Below are 20,520 nucleotides of genomic sequence, written 5' to 3' on the forward strand. Positions count from 1 at the left end.
TGGAAACTGGTATGTAAGGAATTGATGATGAGTATTTGTGCAAAGAGGTTTCTCAAACTGGAATGTAGTGTGCTATCATCACCAAAACTATGGATAGGATTTGTAGCTAGTAATAAGAAGAGGGTTTGAACTGAACTTGGGGAACACAAGCACTAGTTCAAGTTAGAAGCTATCTAATCTTACTTACAGTAAACAAAAAACTGGATACCAAATTGCAAAAAATAGTAAGCAATCCATGAGGTGAGCTTGTTAAGACCTTAAGAGAATTAAAGCCTTGGGAAGGTCAAGAGCAACTACTTTTTCATCTTTTCCAAAAAGTTGGGAAAATTTGATTTAACCTATCGACTTCTATGACAGATGGAATTTTGTTCCAGCAATTAACCACCCCATTGGCTAAAGGCAAATTTCTGCACATCTATGTACTGGAACATAAGTCTGAGCTTCTGCAGCCGTCTTAGAGGGGAACAGGCATTGTGCTATCAGTCCAAAACACATGGATCCAATATCTTTATTTCAGAAGATATAAGTCCGGTCGGCCTGCCTCTCTAAAATGCACTCGTGCACACTTCGATGGCAAGCCCTGTTACATCACTTGTGACAATGAACGTGTAGTGGTTCTCTTCAAGCTGCCTGGTCAACTTGAAGAGGAAAAGACCAAACCCTCCAGCACATGACAAAACAAATGGCCCTCAGCAGCTTTCACTCTCCCCCTCTTATGGCAGCAAGAGGATCAGAGTGGAAGCAGAGGGTGCTAAGAATCTCTGGGTATGACCAGACTGCCATGTACAGAAACTGAAATTGGCCTGTTACAACATAACATTGCTCATTGGTGAAGACAGGATACTAGAGCTGGAAAAGGAATTTGAAAATGTGAATTGGAATATCTGTTTGGCTGAAACAAGAAATGAATCACTTAAGTTTATCAAGTGAAAATCTGCTGTACACCAATGGAAACAGTGAAAGGCACAAAGGTGTAGTTGGCTTTCTGATCCATAAAGATAAAAAAAAATTTTGGATTTCAAAAGTACATCTCCAAGGGTGTTAAGACCACTACTCAGGATTTAAGAGGTACCAACTAAAGGTTAATGATTTATGCACCAACAGAGCCATTATTAAGAGGTTGAAACCTACACCAAAATTGAGTCTTCTAGATAAATAGAAAACCCACATCACTATCATTATTGGGGGACTTCACTGCTAAGGTTGGAAAGAGAAAACAATGCAGAAAGGGGAACTATTGGAAATTTTGGAATTGGCAAAAGAAAGGAGAGGTGAAAGACTGGAATTTGCAGAATTGAGAAATGTCAGTAATCAACACTTTATTAAGAAAAAGGGTGAACAGAACATGGAAGAGCCCAAATGGATTAACTAATGAAATCTACTTCATCCTCACTAACAGAAGATATATCGTGAATGATGTTATCATCCTGAACAACATAAATGTTGGAAGTGATCACAGAATGGTAAAGGCACCTCCGTAGCCAGGTGGGAAGGAACAGCAGTGCGTAGCACACGCTTCTTGATTAGACCGGGGTTCGAGCCATCACCACCAAATACGGTGGATGCGGAAAGGTTAGGAAATGACCACCGCATATTCCTGGAGCAATATGGCCTTAGTTGCTAATGCTCCTAAAAAAAAAAAACACAGAATGGTAAGATGCACACTTGATATAGATGTAAGAAAAGGAAAACTGACAAGTAAATAATAGTCTTTGAGATAACAAAAGAGGAGAAAAAGCAGTATGTAATAGTAGTATATGATGCAAGAAAGCAAGTACAGTGGATTCCGGTTATTTGGGCCACCGGTTAATTGGGGCAAATCTTAAAAAACAGAAACCAATCGAGAAAATAGCCAGGGTTTACTTCGCTTAATTGGGAAAAATGCCGTTTAATCAGGGCAGGAGACTACAGCACTGGAGATTACCTTCGACCGTCTTCGATTTTCTAGATTCGTCTACGATTGTCTTCGACCGTACCACGTAGTTCGGTCGGATTTCTGGAGGTCACAACCATAAAACAATTAGCAGTCACCTGTTTATTGGGCTTTTATGTTAGTGAAATCTGTCATAAACTGATAGTAAACTATCTTATTGAATTTGCGATAATACCGACAGCTGAAATTCTGTGGGTTATTATGGTAAAATGTGTTTACACTTCCATGAAATCTTCAATCATATAAAAAAATAATTTTCATAATCTTCTCTTCATTCCTATTTTTAAAGCTTCGTAATTTGTTACTCCGTTCTCACTTGCGTGTATCGTGTTACTTGCAATTTGTGTGTGCCGTGTTCTTTGTTATTGATTGCTTATCTTTTTACTGTTTTAAAATTTAACCCCCACCCACAAATGACAGTGAACAGAAATGTCAACTAGTTTAATTAGTATGTACATATTACAGTACGTATTAATTCTTCCGATTATATCGTATATTCTTCTGAATTTCACATATCATTTAATTTTTTAATTGGTAAGGTAATAAAGGGTAAATTTGTACTTAATATATCTTTACTATAGCCTCTGGATAATATTCCTCCTATTTTTGCTAATTAGAATCGCTGTTTAATAGAATTAAAATTCAATTCACAAACATGATCACAATGACTGGCGCTTATTATACATCGTATAGTGAACAGTACTTTACAATGGTGACTACATCATAACGTGATTTGATTGGACAGTGAACCAATTGTAAAGGGGGGGGAGTACATTGTATTTTTAACTATTTACGAGAAACTTCGGATAATTGGGGCAGCTGCTTAATCGGGCCAAAATCCACTAGTCCCGATGTGTCCCAATTAACCGGAATGGACTGTATATGCTTATGCACCATCAGCCAAAAAAAAAAATTTTGCAAAACAATTTCCTCTAAATGTTTGTCCAGTTCCTCCTTAAATTTAACCTATCAACTTCTACAACAGATGGAAGTTTGTTCCAGCAATTAACCAGCAGCTGGCTAAAGACAAATTTCTGCACATGTACTGGAACTTAACAAGTCTGAGCTTCTGCAGACTGCTCAGGACAAAGAATATTACAACTTTCTGAAAAGTTGTAAAGCCCAAGAAACCTATAGGTAAAAATAAATCCAAAGAAGAAAAAATTAGTCAAGAAACTCTTGTCATGAACCAAAGACAAGTGACTACTATAGAGAATTATACAAGGAGTGAGGGAATGATGCCAGCAGTGGAAAAGATGGGTTGAAAATTAGACATACCCGATATCCTTCCTGATGAGGTAGAACATGCATGTTCTACCTCATCAGGAAGAACATGCTTTGAAAATGAAATTAGAAAGTCTTGGGGGAAGATCAGTTACTATAGAGTTGTTAAAATTGGGAGGAAGAGACATGACAAACTAGCAAGACTTCACAAATTACATTAGAAAAGGTGTGATGCCTAAGTAGTGGAATAATGCAATCAGTTTTTCTGCATAAGAAAGATTAATCAGAAATTGGGAATTATAGACCAATTAGCTTATCCCACATCTACAAGTTGTTCACAAGGGTCATTACTAACAGATTAGAAAGAATACTTGGGAATCAACCAAAAGGGCAAGCTGGCTTTAGGACAAGATTCTCAACTATGGATCACCTCCACATATCAACAGCTAATGGAGAAAGCTAATGAATATAAAACACCATTATGCCTGGCATTGCCAGATTATGAAAGGGCACTTGACTCCATACAGCATAATGCAATGTTTTAGGCACTGGAAAGACAAGGCATAGATACCCTATATTATGATTTTGAAGAAAATCAGAATGCTCCTTTATTAGACTAGACAAAGACAGTAGCAAATATAAAAGTGAGAAAGGAGTTTGACAAGGAGACTATCTCCTAAGTTGTTTACTGCTGCCCTTAATTGTCAGAAGATTAGACTGGTCTCAGAAAGGATGGAGAATCTGGTTTCAGAATGTGAATGGAGAGTACCTAAACCATTTACAGATGACATTTGGTCATAAGCCATAATCCCAAAGAATTATAGGGGGTCAGTTATGCAGAGTAAGGATTTTGGAATAAAGGTGAATATGGCTAAAACAAAAGTAATGATGAACAAGTATGCTATAGAAAGGGATAATGATTGTAGGAGCAGTAATTGAAAAGGTAGTCATACTTATCTGGGACAAGTCATTAACTGTAAGAATGATAAATGGCCGGAAGACAAGAGAAGAATAAATTTTGGATGGATAGCATTTGGGGAAAGTCATATACTGAAGAGCAATATCCAAATTTGTCTGAAACAAACTTAAAATAATGAACCAATATATACTCCCACCATGACTTACAGAAGTCAAACTTGGGCACTCATCGAAAGAATGGAAGAGCTGAGAACTACAGCAAATGGAATGAATTATATTGGGAATCACTGTTAGATAAGAGAAATACTGATTAGGCAGCAAACTCAAGTAAAGGACATTCTCATCAAAACTAAACTAAAATGGTTTTGTGCAGTACACACAGCTCAAAGACAACAGATGGACTAAGAAAACAACAGAATGTTACCCAACAGGAGCTAAAAGAAAACCTGGAAGACAATGAAATTCATGAGTTTGTAGGTAGTAAATGGACAGCCATTGCACAAAACAAACTGGAGAGTCCATCCTGCAGTGGATTAAAATGGCTGATGAAGTAACATAAGCCAATATATCATTAGTGGATTGACAATCTATTGGAAATCACTGATCAAATAGAGATAGCTCAGTTATTGAGCCATCTCCCAATCTTTAGGAGTAGAGGAAGTGCAACAATGATAATTAGACAGGTTATGTCACCCTTTTAGGAACTAGCTGGATATAAGCTAATTTCCAAGAATAAAGGGAAATGGGTCTCAGAAAAAGGAGAGATGTCATTAGGACTGTTTTCTTGGTGACAGTTCAGAATTCTAAACATTCTTTAAAGAAGGCTGCAGGAGACTAGTACTGGATATTGTAGGTAGTTTACCAAGTTCATTGATACAAGAGTTAGAAAAGTAGAATATCAGTAAGTTGGCATTCTTTAGATGAGGATACAGAACTGTCAGGTTGTAACAGAAGCAGGTGTAAAGCCAGCCAGAAGTTGCAGACAACTTTAGCAAAAGATTAGCATGCTTGACATTTGCATAATTTTTATACTCTTAGCCTGTTCAAAACAGTTTGGATTAACATATTCACTCCTTCCTGAATGCAAATCCACTTGTAGGGGGAGCCAACTTACCTTTATAATTTTCTTCCAATTTGACAGAAACACTAGAAAGTTGTCAAGCAACAGTCACCAGAGGCTACTAAATTCAGTCATTGTGAGAAAGCAAAAAATGTTTCTGCTTTTCCACTAGATTCTCAATCCAACATGTTTCAATCCCAGGTCAAAAGTTATTAGAAAAACCAGAAAATGAGCTTGCAGTTCAAATATAAGCCGGTTAAGATATCTATCTTGGGCAATTATGGGAAGGAATGAGCAAATAAGTTGTAAATAATTTAATGCTGACTGTTTTGGTTCCTCACATTTGCCAATAATATTTTAGCACTTTCTGCTTGATTATTGATGTTACTGATCCACAGCTAGCATCAGTAGCAGGGATAGCAATTTAGTATAGATTGTCATTTCTAGATGTTACATTCTAACCTTTAGGAAAAAAAGGATTAAGATTAAATAGTTTAACCCCTTCATGGATTATCCTGAGATCTCATTTTTAGTTTTAAATGTTTGGAACTACATGAAATATCTTGGGATACAATAATACCTCTAAATTTAGGATTTAAATTTATTTTCTCTGGCTAATTTTGCATTAGGCAGGTAAATAGAGTTCTCACACCTGGCAGTAAACAACTGGCTTTTGTTTTACTTATATTGTAAAGCAGTGTCAGAACAGTAGCACTTGTTCCTGTACTGCCAGTAAGCAAAATTGTCCTAAATGCAGAATATTGAACCCATGAAAATAATTCACAAAAACAATATTGAAAAATATTTCAGCACCCTCTTGAAGTGCCACCTGTAAGCAACACTTTGCCTGTCCACTTGTGGCAGGTGTGTGTCAGAATGTAGTTTAGGATTACTGCTTATGCATTCCACTTGATTTTAAATTTATTTATATAATAAAGACTGCCTTTCTTTTAGCTCAAGTGCTAATTTATTAAAAATTATTTGCACACTTACATACACTAGTTAACTCAGGTAGTCACAAAATGGGTTAATTACTCCTATATTTTCTACAAAAATATTAATAAATAAAACTATAGTGAGTATTCATGATGCATACTTTTAATCTGTAAAAAAAAAAAGTTATGCCACATTTTCAGAGGGGAAAAAAAGTGTTCCTGGAAGGGGTTAACAGAACTTTGTGGTGTTTTATAAATGAACTAATAAAACTGGGAGTCAATTCTATAAGTAGTGTGGCAGTTTAACAAAAAAAGGATACTGGTTTCTTCAGTGAAATAAGTTATGATTCACTAGTAATTAACTTTTTACCTATCTCAAATACAATTTGAGTTTACAATATTGATAAAGATTGTATTACAAGTTAACCATTAATGCTTTATTAAACTGTTATATACATGGGAAATATTTTTCCAATTATTCAGTTGTGATTTCTTCAGATTTTACATTCATAGGCTTTTCATCTATATTACCATCTTCCACTGGTTGGGGAGTATTCTGAGGACAGCCTTGATCTTTACTGCAAACTTGTTCTTGCTTGTGCTCTACGTTTTCTTGTTTCGATTTTTGCTTATGCTTTTGTTCTTGCTTGTGCTCTACGTTTTCTTGTTTCGATTTTTGCTTATGCTTTTGTTCTTGCTTGTGCTCTACATTTTCTTGTTTCGATTTTTGCTTATGCTTTTGTTCTTGCTTGTGCTCTACGTTTTCTTGTTTCGATTTTTGCTTATGCTTTTGTTCTTGCTTGTGCTCTACGTTTTCTTGTTTCGATTTTTGCTTATGCTTTTGTTCTTGCTTGGGCTCTACGTTTTCTTGTTTCGATTTTTGCTTATGCTTTTGTTCTTGCTTGGGCTCTACGTTTTCTTGTTTCTGAAAGAAAAAAGAATTAAAGTCAATTGGGAATCTTGTGTATTACTGATGTGAATTTATATTTTGCATACCTATTTATTCCATTAACTTAAGCATGATCTCAAAGAACTGAAGCCTTTTCCACTTAATTTTAAACTGAAGGTTATATAGTACTAAAAAAATTTAATAAGTGGTATAATAATGCAAGAAAGAAAACTAATTTATCTGACAAAACTCATTCTCATCAAGTGCTAATCCCAATTCCTTGAATTTTATCATTTTCTCCCTCAGGCATCCTTGCAGACAACTTATTCCCATGTTCCACACTCAGCCAGAAGTTAACCTTTGCAAGTTGTAGCTTATGACAAGCTTTATTAGTGGTTCTTCTCACTCACCAATGTCTGAATATTCTTTCCAGGAGAATATTCCTTCTCATTTATTTTACTAATCCCTCAGCCTTTTACACTTCAAATCATTTCCCCTATCCAAAGGAATAGTTTCCTAGCTCTGCAGGCCACATCTATGTATTAGCATATGATGCAAGAAAGCAAGCTTATGCAGCATCAGCCAAAAGAAAAACCCTATTTCACCCTTCCATTTGTTCCAAATGCTTGTCCAGCTCAGCCTTAAATTTATTTAGGCTATCAACTTCCACAACAAAAGATGGAAGTCTGTTCCAACAATCAACTACCCCACTGGTTAAAGGCAAATTTCCACACATCTATTCTACAACTGTCTTGCCTCAATTTAAATGTCCCCCTCAGGTTCTTAATCTGAGCAAGAGAAAGAATCCCATCAGCATTCAGCTTGCTCAACCCATGCAAGGCCTTATACACCTCAATCAGATTACCTCACAGGTGCCTACTCTCCAGGCACTGCAATTTGCAGAACTTAGGTTTTCTTGGTAAGAGCACTCCTTTGTTCCCTCCAACCTTGTTGCCCTTTGTACTTCTAGCAAATCTACATCCTTCCTAAAATGAGGCCTCCAGACCTGTACACAGTACTATAGGTGTGGCCTGACCATTGCCTTGTATAATGGGATAATCACCTCCCTGCTACATTTTGGAACAGGCTTCCATCTGTTGTTGTAGAAGTGGATGGGTTGAATAAATTCAAGGAACTAGACATTCTAGGTGGGTACAGATGGGTGAACTAGTTTTTTTATTATTTTGGCTGATGCTAATATAAGCTTGCTTTCTTGAAAGATTTGCCATTACTATTAGTAAAGCTAAATGCCAATTCACCTAGTATATGGCCAAAAAACTGATCAACTTGTATAAAGTTTTGATTGGCAGCTGACACCTTCAAAATATCTTGATAATGGCTTTCACTATTTGGGGAAGATCATATATATACCTAGCTATCAACCACTTTCTGATAATGTGGTCTTAAAACTAATGGAACTATTTTTGAATTGAGGTAGAAATATAACTGCTGATAATTTCTTTAACAATTTTGAATCAGCAAAGAAATTACTCAAAACCTACTATAGTGGGAACTGTAAATTTTGCCCAGAGAAGTTGCAACATCCATAAAGGATGAATTATACTTGTTTTCAAACTTTATCATGCAGGTGAATTATCCAAAGCAAATAAGAGTGTCAATCTTGACTACACATCAAAAAAGTGTTGCAATAAGTAATGGTACAAAGAAGCCTGACAATATTATATTACAATAAAACACAAGTGCAGTTTTTGTTTTAGACCAAATGGCTAAAAAAATGCTGAACAAAAGCAGGTTCATGTAAATGGCTGGTTTACATCTTTTATAATATATTTGATCTTGCAGTAAGCAAGTTTGAATTTATAAAGTGACAGGGAAAATTGAGATTTTATATTAAACTATCTGAACAAAAAATAGATTCATAGAAAGCATCAGATCAAATCAGTAACAATAGCAGCCATGTCAAAATGGCAGTATTAATTCTCAGCCATCAATGAAAGAAAACTACAGAAATGTCCAAGTAGTATGTATGCAGAAAGTGTATAGGAACTGTTGAAACAAGATTGTTTATTGACAATTTTTAAACTTCAGTTTATTTCCCAAAAAAAACTCCAAATTTGATATCAGAAATATCACTTGTGCATTACCATGAGCACAATACTATTTACTTTGCCAGTTCCTTTATATCAATGCTTATAATAAATGTATTTTATGCCTAGCAACCAAAATTAACAAAGATTGTTTCATGTATTTTTGCTAGATGGCCATTCTAGTGTAAAGGAGAAATCTTGTCTGGCCATTCTGACTATATATCATAAGTGACAAAGGAACTGGATGCAGAAGTAGACATTTACATTTCATTAAAGCATTTGATACCATTCCACAAAGATTGCTATACAAATTGGAACAGTGTGGCTTTAGGAGCAAGTCACTGCCATGGATAAAGGGATAGTTGAGTAAGAAAACTGAATCAGCACTTCTCTTCCTGGACTAAAATGTTATTAGTGGAGTCCTAGGGTTTGGTGCTGAGCCCACTTTTTGCAATATTTATTAATCATGTCTAAGATTATAGAAAAGGTTGGCATGATGGTTAATTAGATATGCTACTATAACAACTACTATAACATCTAAACAAATTGGGCAGATGAGCTGAGATGTGGTAACTGAAATTTAATATTTGCAAATGCAAATTACTGCACATAAGAAAAGCAATCCCAGAATAACATTCTAGGATTAATTGTATGGAGGGGGATTAAAAAAAATTTGTATTCACCCAGGAGTAGCCAACTGATACCTTAAAAATAAGAGCAACCATACAAATTTTAGTTTCAATTCAATTTTTTTTTCCTTTGCCAAATGAAGTGAAATATCACAATGGATAAAGTGGAATACAGATCTGTTCTGGTTCCTCTTTCTGCAAGGAGAAAGCTTAAAACAATCGACAAAGAAATTTCTGTGTAAGGAGAGCATGTCCAGATTACAGGTACACTGATATAATTTAAATGTGGAAAAATTTCAGTGCATGATGAAATCCCAGGATGCTCAGCAACTGCTATAACAGAGTCAAAAATTGTAGTAATCCAGGAAAATCTTATTAGTATAAAAAACTAGCTGCAGAGCTCCAAATTGTTGGAGGGTCTGAAGAACATCATCCATCAGTTGCATATAAGTAAAGTGTCTGCTAGATGGATTCCCAGATTTAATCCTTTACCAGAAGGAAAGGGCACAATGTGCACATGAAATGTGCATGTGCCAGGATAAACAAATATTGCCACATCCTGCTTATTTCCAACTTTGCATCCTCTTTCCTGTCTGAAGTCCTTTCTTCATGAAACACTTGGCTGCTGTTGATGTGATTTCTGCTGCCAAGTCATGGTTTGAAGGACTTCAGGGTGTCTATAAAACTAGACTACAGAAGTGTATTGAGAGGTGGCAAAAATGTAATACATGGCATTTGTTTGAACCTATCAAAACTACTTCTAGGTGAAGTAATTTTTTGATTCCCTCAGTCAAACATGAAGTACTGAGTAATGCAGAGACTGCTAGAACAGCTCATGCTATACAGCAATTTTGCCAGAAGGGATAAGGAGTTAATTATCCTGTTGTATAAGGCAATGGTTAGGCCACAGACCTTGAGTACTATATACAGGTCTGAAGGCCTAATTTTAGAAGGATATAGATCCTTTGGAATACATGCAGAGAAGAGTAATGAGATTAGCAACAGGAACAAAGGTGTATCAAAAGAGTTCATTTCTGCAAATTTCAATGTTTGGAAACTAGCCTACAAGAAGATACAAGGTATTTAAGCCTTGGAATGGATTAAGTGAGCTAAATGATGGCATTTAGTTTACTTTTATATGGCACTAAAACATGGACCTTCAAGGCAAGTTACTGGAACTGACTAAAGGCATTTCAAATGTGAATACATTACGGGATGTTGCAAATACCCTGGATAGACTTAATAAACAATGATGTCCTCTGCAGAACAATAGCTATCAAGAAGAAAATATATCTTGGCCACATTCTACAGGAAGGAAAATATCTACCTCAATTGATAATAAAAGGTAAGATTGAAGACAAACATCTTGGCTACAATATCCAATAACAGACTGACAAAATATTTGGATTAGCAGAAGACAGCCTTTCTTTAGTAACTGCCAACATCCAGGGGACTGGGCAAGGCACATGGGGAAGAGAAGAAATGATGGCATCCTTATTCTTGCTTAGATGAGGTGGCATTAATTTAAATAATTAAATTAATGAGTTCAGAATAGGTGTACAGAAATTTGCTTTCAGAGGCTAGTTGATTGTTAGAACCAACTTATCTTGTGGGAGTAAAGGTTGAATAAATTTGAATTAAGTGAATTATTAGAGGGAGCTGGATAATAAGTGATATGGGAAGAGTTGACTAATGGCCTATAAGCTACTGTTACAATGAGTCTCAATAAGTGCTATAAGTTGACAAATCTGTCAACACTTAACCAATCTAGGACCAATTTAATTTGTCAAATTTTTTATTTGTGCATTAGCACAATACATAATGCACTTATTTCCTTCCAAATATCCATCTGTTTGGAACAATTACTCCCTGTGGATGGATTTATGAAATTTTACATTTTTCCAGGCCATTCCACATAACATTAATTGGACCTACAGAAATCAGCAATTAGTTTTTTATACATATCAAAAGGCTACTGATATCATATACTGTAACTGACTCCAGATGGTTATCACCATACATTGGTTGAAGGAATAAATGGACAATGTGGCAGAAACAATTGGTTTATGCCCAAGTCATTGCTTTTATTATAAAAAGCAATTAAGTGCTAAAATATGCATACATTTTTTTCCTTGCCCTCTGCTTCAAATACAAAAAGAGGTAATAATCAGTTTGTAAATCTGAGCTAAACAGATGATGGATAAAGATTTCTCAGCAAAATTGAATTTTGCTCTTGAACAAATGTACCATAGTGAAGTTGTCCACTATTGTGTGAAAAAGATTAATGCCCTTAGATTAATCTAAGCCTTTTGTTCTGAATGGCTTGCCAGTTTCTGCAAGTTGCAGTGTGATTATTCCTAACACCATAAATTCAACCAACAAAACAAGTTTGTCCCTGACAGATGTAGTCAGTTTTTCTTGTCAAAGTTCTTTGAATATCTTTATTCAAGGGAATCCTATATGCTTCCATTGTAGCAACTAGCATTACTCTGGGACAATGTCTAAACTCAGGCATTGTCACCTTTAACAATGAACTGCCCTTTGTGAAAGGCTACAGAAACATTCACTTGCCCCTTATTTCACTTTGAAGGTATGTTCAGTACTTAGGTATAGTTTGTGCCAGTTCAAATGCAGTTTCATTTCAAAAAGCAATTACCTTGAGGTAATGAGGAAAATTAAAAATACTAAAGTTTGCCCTACATGCCTGAGTTCTTTAATTCTGAAATAAGTCATTGAATAACCTACTCTTTTCATCATAGAAAAGTCCTCCCTTCAAATGCCCTTACTACTTGCCAACAACTCATAACACTGTCTAACTGCTGAGGAATATCAATATGCCTAACATTCCCATTTAAAAATCTGATAACAGAACAATCTCAAATCCTTGTTTATTTGTACTGAGGAACAATAACTTCACAACAAATAAACCAATGTGTAAATTTCTATATAGTGGTTAAATTAAGCTTTCAAATGCTAATTGATTAAAATTTAGAGGAATGCTTAATTCAGAAATTTCAAAAGCCTTTGAAATTCAACTTTGTACATAATGTTAGGCCTAAATATACTAAAAAGCAAGTTACTTTTCTCTAAACATGTAGAAGTTAAACAAATTTATTTAAATAGTATGAACAATTTTATGTTTTCTTAGGTAGCTAAATTGATAACTAAAAGAACAGTAATCCAGTTTTGCTCATAATCACAAATTGATTGTAATTATCATGAGCATGTAAACCATACATCACTGAACATCAGTTTCCCTATGTAATTAGGGAGACTGTCTAAAGACATCAGTAATTAGAAAGTTACAATATGTAAGGAATATAAGTTAAGGAAAGCAAAATTATATAGTATTTTAATTTACTGCAAAATAAATTGAGCATAAAAATAACTTTGGGAAGAGTTGCTTTTATGGTATTTTTATAGCTTGGAAAATTTCACCATTTGCAAGTTTTTTGCTTATACACCTTGTTCTTCCAGCAGCAGAACTTAAGTGTTCCATTTTACTAATGGAATATTTTAGAGCTTATATATTGAAGTCACTGGTAAGTGCAATATAAATTGCAGTAAACTCCTTTACTCTTCTTGTTTAAGAGGATGAATAAAGGTTTATTTACATTTGTAAATCTACAATTTAGTTTTCTTTAAAAGCTAAGGAGGCAAGCCATTCTTGTTCTGGGTGAATGCAAGGAAGTCTGAGATTAGAATTTGAAGTTCATCATTGCCAATTATGTGAAGGGTCTTATTGGTGCATATTTTACATCTTATGTAGACTTTACTCCTAAAGATAAGACTAATGAACAATTTATTTGCTTTAGTTGGTCTAACTATTATAATTTATGTATGCTAATGTTGTTCTTTGAAATTAAGCTTGGTTATTATATGCTTGGAAGGAGCAAGTTGAGTGACATCTTGCCTATCTTTAAACTGATTTATATATACTACTAATATAGATATAGGCTTCAGTTTTTTTATAAATTGTTATATCAATTATTGTATTACATATAAAAGATGACTGATTTGTATAGTACTACCTTCCAAATACAGGGATACTTCAGATGAATAATGTTTGGTTAATTATAAATTAGGAAACATTTAGTTTTGTTTGGATCCTAGCTAGATAATTATCTAAATGCTACATGTAGCAGCACCTCAACATGACACCTTACTTGTTCAGGGGTTACTGAACAAATCTTAGTCAAAATGTTGGATCTTTACTTTCTGGCTATGCTTGAGTGTGTGTGTGTGTGTATATATATACACACATACACTCACTGGAAACTAATCCACATGTACATTTTTCATATGAAGGCCCAAAGGAGTATAAATTTGTGCAGATTCTCTTCAAGCTACACAGATCTTCCATTTGTCAATGTATTTATAAGTAATAGTAGCCATTTTTATAAAATTTAGATAAATTTATTTGATTGTCATATTAATAGAATAGCACAAAAGAAAAAAGTACCAAGCAATTTATCCACAACAGATGGAAGTTTGTTCCAGCAATTAACCACCTACTGGCTAAAGACAAATTTCTGCACATCTACCTCTGACCTTCCTCAATTTATGCCCCTTAGGTTTGTAATCTGAACAATTAGAAGAATTCCATTAGAATTCAGTGTGCTCAACCCATTTAAGGCTTTATATACCTTAATCAGTTCACCTCAGATGCCTAGTCTCCAGCTGCTGCAATTTGCAGAACTTAAGCCTCTCCAGGTAAGGGGATCCATCATTCCCTCACCAATCTTGTTGCCCTTCTCTGTACACACTCAAGCAAATCTACATCCTTCCTAAAATGAAGCCTCCAGACCTGCACACAGTATGCAAGGTGTAGCCTGACCATTGCTTTAGAGGGACAATCACCTTTTCCCTGCTAGCAAAATTCCTATATATCATTGACAAAACCCATAAACTGCCCTGGCAGCTTGTCTGCATTACTTAGAAAACTTCATCTGACTGCACAATTACTCCCAGGTCTTTCATTCTCTGCCACCTTAAGTAGAATACCACACAGTTGTACATTTCTCTGGGTTACTTCTACCCATATGCAGTACTTTGCATTTTTCAATGTTAAACTTCAGTTGCCACTTCTCAGCCCAAATTTTCCAGATCCTGTTGCAGTAACACTGCCATTACTCTCAATTTATTTGCCTTTGTATCATCTGCAAACTTAGATACTAAGCCTGATATACCTTCATCAATATCATTGATAAATATGAGTGGATCCAACACTGAACCCTGTGGGACTCCACAAAGAGCAGCAACCATTGATTACCACCTTCTGTCTTCCTCCACTCATCCTTTTATCCATTGCAGCAACTTACCCTTAATACCATTCTGCTCCAATTTGTACAATTGTCTTGTATGTGCAATAGGGTCAAAAGCTTTCCTGAAATCCAAGTATATGATATCAGTTATTTATTGCATCCAGTTCCTTTGTAACCACATCATAATAACTAATCAAATTTGTCAAAGACTTTCCCTTAAACCCATGCTGTTTCTGAATTATTGCTGCAGTCTTGTCTATGATCCTGCAATGCATCTTTAACCAGTGACTTCTTTATTTTACCTGGAACAGAAGTTCCACTAACTGGTATATACAGTAATACCCCGACTTACGCGGTTCTTGATTTTTTTGTTTGGCAACGCTGCCGCCCACTATCTTCAAGGTCGTTTTTCATATGTTATCGATATACGGTGCGAAGGCGGAGAATGAGAGCGAAAGGTGAACAAAATTGAACTTTGCTGCTTTTACATTTTTTATATCAGTGAAGGGGAAACACATTTCACCATAATAACGTAAAAACCAACACAATTCCAGCTATCGGTATAATCGCAAATGCAATTAGATCGAGTTTACTACCAGTTTATAACAGATTTCACTAGCAGAAACGCAACTGGATTTTTGTTTTATGGTAGTAACCCCTAGAAATGTGAGGTGTTAATAGCGTATCTCTGCCTTTATGGTGTTGTTTATTCAGTTGCTACATGCGCGCAGCTTTGTTTATGCGTATCAAGCGTGCCTCCTCGTTTTGTAATTGTGCTTTATTCCCTAAAAATGAGTAAAATACTTAATTAAAAGGTGTGAAAAGGAAGCGTCCTGGTGAAGACTGCAGATTCTGCGAGAAAAAGAAAAGCAATTATCGATAAACAGAGGCGGACTGGGTCAAAAATTCTTACCCGGGAAAATTTAGTGGCCTCATACTATGGTTTATGGCCAAAATCACACTGGCCCACCGGGGTTTCCCCGGTAAGGCTTATGGCCAGCCGCCTCTGTCGATAGAGAAAAAATATGAAATTGTGAAACGCTTTGAGCGAAATGAAAGACCATGTGATATTGCACGTGCTACAGGCCTAAATGAAGCAACGGCGAAAAGCACATGACAATTGCAAACTCGACAGGTTGAAAATTGAAAAGGGCTCAATTTTTAGAAAACAGACTCCAACGAAGAACGCGTTATAGCTACAAAGCAAGGAATAAAAAAAATTAGCTTGCTACGAAGAAATTCTGCGTGAAAAAAAGAACGTGCTGTGTCGTCAGACGAATTTGTTAGATTTTATGAAGCCATCGACATAATTTTAACGTAAGTCATTTGTTTTTTTAATACATATTTTGTATTAATGTATAAAGAACTGCAATTTTATTAATATTTTTCTTCTGAACTAGTGTTTTTGTTAGTCCTTGGTCCCAATTAAGCAAAATTTATATGCAAAGTTGTACCCCGACTTACGCGATTTTCGCCGGGCCCGCCTATCGCGTAACTTCGGGGTATTACTGTAATTACTCTTAACCCTTCAATCCCCTTTGTGAATTGGGGACACATTTGCACATCCAGTCTGTGGGGACCTATCTAGTCCCAGGATGCTCTCATAATTATGGCTAAGGGTTTGCTTACTTCCTTTGCCACCTCTAATATAACTGGATAGATCCCATCCACCCTAGGTGCCTTTGTTTAAAAAACAATTACTTTCTCAGTTATTACAAAATCATTAAGCACCCTGTTACAATTTGATAACCTTGTGGCATTTACAAACCTAAACTCATGTGTGTAGATGCAAGATACTCATTCAGTTTGTTAGTTATCTCAGCAGGATCATCAACATTTGAACCATTGTTATCAAGTGGACCAATCAGATTTATACCCTTCCTGTTAGAGTTTATATAAGTAAAGAAATCCTTTGCCAAAGATTTTTTGTAATCTGCCTTCACCTGCCTAACCTTTGATTTCAGACTAGCTTATATATATAAAAAAAATAGGCTGTGTCTACTGATAATTTATATGCATCCCATGCATTTTTGTTCTCTGCTCTGAGGCTCATTAGTTGATTTGACAACCATTTAGGCCTACACCTTGAATAATGTTTCTTAATTAGGTATGAAATGTTTAGTAGCTTCCACTATTAATTCTTTGAATGCTTCCCACCTGAATTTGCTGTTCTTATCAGTTGGTCCCACTGTACAGAATTTAAACTGAGACCACTGTAGTCATCTTTATATAAGCAAAAACCCCTTCCTTTGCCCCTGATGGTAATTATATATCTTTAAATCCCACAGCAGTACACTGATCACTGCCACCTAGTGGTTCCTTTACCTGAAAATTCTTAATACACAAATCTATATAAGTAAAGTAAATATGTTTATAAGTAAATCTATATCAACAAATAAACTATATGCTGATAACCAGATCAAGATTATTACCCTCTGGTTGCCTCTCAAACATGCTGCTGCAGAAAAATCATCCAATAAATCCACAAGAGTCTTACTAGTGTGCAAGTGACTAATCCATAAGTTCTAGTCTTTATCTGGGAAGTTAAAATCCCCACTATAAGACATTGATTTACTAGCCCACTATTGTACTCATTTGAGTCATTAGGCCATTGTACTCATTTGAGTCATAATAGGAGTATAACACTCCTACTCTTATTGTTGCTTTTGCAGTGCTTATGTCACACCAAACTGACTCAACAGTGCACTGTTCATCTATCAACTGGATGCACTTTTGATAGTTTTTCTTAATTAAAAGCATAACACCTCCCTTTCTATCTGTACACATCACATTGTACTCTCCAAATTCCAGTTCTGCATTCCTTATATATCTGTGTGACACCATGTCTCTGCTATCCCAACAATATCTGCCTTTGATGTCTTGACCAACACTTCAAATTCATTTACTATACTTCTAGCATTGGTATACATATACCTATTCTTAGTTACCCTAATGCATCCCATACCCACCTGTTTCACAATGACTGCCATCAGTCCCTGAAACCCCCAACACCCCTTGCTCCACAGTGCTGCTTATTCTAAAAGAAGCAGTGCAAGAATCACCTTCACCTCTGCCTGCATCTACTTTTAACCTTTTAGTCTGAATCCCCAAGCTAGCAGTTTTCCAACCCACCTAACACTGCCTTGATAGCATCAGCAAATATTCTTGCACCCTTTCTATTTAAGGGTATCCCATCCCTGTAGAAGCAGTCTCCTGCTAACAAGCAGACCAGGCTGAAAAATTTTCACCCCTTGAGCCTTGCACATTTCCTCCAGGGCCAAATTAATTGACAAGGCTCTCATGTACTCCCTCCTATCATGTTTGGGATAAATTGCAGACACTTTCAAATTTAACCCTAATTCATGACTTTTTTGCAACACTGACCTGTACTTAAGTAAATCTGCAGGTCTCCTACTCTTAATGTCATTGGTGCCAATGTGTACAATCACCCTTTGTGCCCTTAAAAGATGATATATGCTTTACATCATCCACTTTTGCCCCTGGCAGACATACCCTGGTCCTATTCCATCTATCCTTTTTACACAAAAAATTCCCCATCTCCCTGACAATAGTTACCAATGATAATTAACTCCAGTGGGACCAGCACATTCTGCCTTGGAGATTTCTGCAGTGTTGCCTGATGCCCAGGAGTGAGTGCTGGCATTGAGTTGGGCAGCTGAGAGCTTGATGGGTCCCTCAATTTCTTTGAGGGCATCTACCCTACACCTCAAGCTCTCAGACACCCATCAGAATGATGAGCTGATGCCTAATTTCTAGACTGCACCTGGCACACAGACATCCTCCTTGGCTATGTCATGTTCTGTTCCAGAGAGTTTTTGGCAAACATTTTGCAAGTTGCACATTTTTCAGGCTGTGATGCATTGGAGAATTGCCCCCTCAGTTCTGAGTCAAAGCACTCCTGCCACTTTGTGCCTGTTGCTTTTCTGCTCTAGTCTGGGGCAGGATATTTTAAATTAATAAGATCAATAAATTTAATTGTCAATACTATACTATCTAATAGAATAGTAAATGCAGGGATGCAAATTATGCTATATAATTTTATTAGAGCTACCTAGTTACCACAATTAAATTTGTGTTCCTACCACTCTATACAAAAACAATGGCTGCAAGATTTGAAAAAAAAACAATGGTTTTACATATATTAAGTAGTAATCTACAAAAACTATCTAAATTAAAAATAACTGGTGTATCTAGAACTATGGCTACTTAAAGTTCAATATAAAATAACAATTAGGTAAATAAAATGGCAAACTGCTTTTTTGGATGACTGTTCCCAAAACAAAAAATCTTTAAGCAATTATATATATATATATATATAGTTGCAATTTTTGCAAGCTTAATTATAAAAGTTATTAGGTCATCTGCATACTATCTGAAAACCCACTCATGAAAGGATTAAAGTTTAAGATACTCAAAAAAGTGAATTTTGAGTATGAACAGTGTAAAATGTAAGAAAGCAAGGTTATATAGCATCAGCCAAAACAGTTCCCACATCACCTATCCATCTCCCTCCAATAGTTTTTACTATTTCTTCCTTGAAATTATTCACACTATTACTTCCACAAAAGATGCAATTTCAGTTCAATGAACCTGCTGGCTGAAGCAATCCATCTTCTAGTTTAATTTATGCCCTCATGTGTAGTCAGAGAAAGAATGCTATCAGCACCAAGCCTGCTCAAGCCATTCAAAGCCAAAAGTATCAATCAGATTGCCTTGCAAGTGCCTCATCTCCTGATTCTGCAATTTGCAGCCTTTCTTGCTTAGAGCACCTTTTTGGTCTCCTCAGTCCTTTGTCCTCTATATGCATTCCAGCAGATCCATATCCTTTCTAAAAAGGAGACCTCTAAACCTGCCTACAGTACAAGTCTAGAGGCCTCATTTTGTGTTATACTGATAAAGATCACCATTTCTTTATAGTATAGGGAAAAAAACAGCAAACCCCTGATAGCAAAATTTGTAAATCATTGACAACCCCATGAGCTGCTCTAGCAAACCTGTCCACTGCTCAAAACTTTATATCCAACTGCAGAATTACTGTGATCTTTTACATTACTCAGCTGGTATGTTAATCTGAGATTACTGCTACCCAGATGAAGTAGCTCACATTTGTCAAACTTCACTTGCTTTTCTTATCCATCTGCTTAATTTTTCTACATCTTGCAATAGTATACCTTTATTACTAATTAACCATCCTGCATACCTTTGCATCTAGAATTATGCAAAACCTAACATTTAAAACAGAATGAACTGGAGTATCATAAGAAATGTACACTTGATCAAGTAGTTAATGCACACAATTCAAGATTAAAAATAAAACATTAAGCTTTAAATCTTTTAGGAATTTAAAATTATTTTATGTAACTGATTATAATATCTCCTACCACAAGACTGTTTTCCATGTCAAAGATTACTTACAGTTACTTGCTCCTTGTATTTCTGTTCATCTTTCCTCTTCTTTCCTAATAAAAAAGAATTTGTAACAGATAATTCTCAATTTTATATTAAATTAGTGGGCACACACCCATGTTCAAACTTCAGTATGGAAAGTTAATGGAATACCATACAGCAGCATTTTCTAAAGTATGCTATGGTATGCTAA

General features: G+C 35.7%; 1 protein-coding gene across 2 annotated transcripts in view; it reads right to left on the reverse strand.

Annotated features, from left to right (window-relative positions):
- Window positions 1-6,296: 6,296 nt before the first annotated feature.
- LOC150079232 (uncharacterized) overlaps window positions 6,297-20,520 on the reverse strand; it is a 62,717-nt gene continuing 48,493 nt past the window's right edge. The window contains exons 5-6 of one of the 2 annotated variants that reach the window (XM_090382335.1): window positions 20,337-20,380; window positions 6,297-6,995 (exon numbers count right to left, since the gene is read on the reverse strand). In XM_090382335.1, coding sequence (XP_090238461.1) covers window positions 6,546-6,995; window positions 20,337-20,380 — 494 coding nt within the window. In that variant the 3' untranslated portion in view covers window positions 6,297-6,545. The remainder of the gene's footprint in view (window positions 6,996-20,336; window positions 20,381-20,520) is intronic. The other variant, XM_090382336.1, reaches the window with a different exon arrangement.

This window comes from Mastigoproctus giganteus, chromosome 10 (genome assembly GCF_048544385.1).
Source record: "Mastigoproctus giganteus isolate SK-2022 chromosome 10, ASM4854438v1, whole genome shotgun sequence".
In the NCBI taxonomy this organism is placed as follows: domain Eukaryota; kingdom Metazoa; phylum Arthropoda; class Arachnida; order Uropygi; family Thelyphonidae; genus Mastigoproctus; species Mastigoproctus giganteus.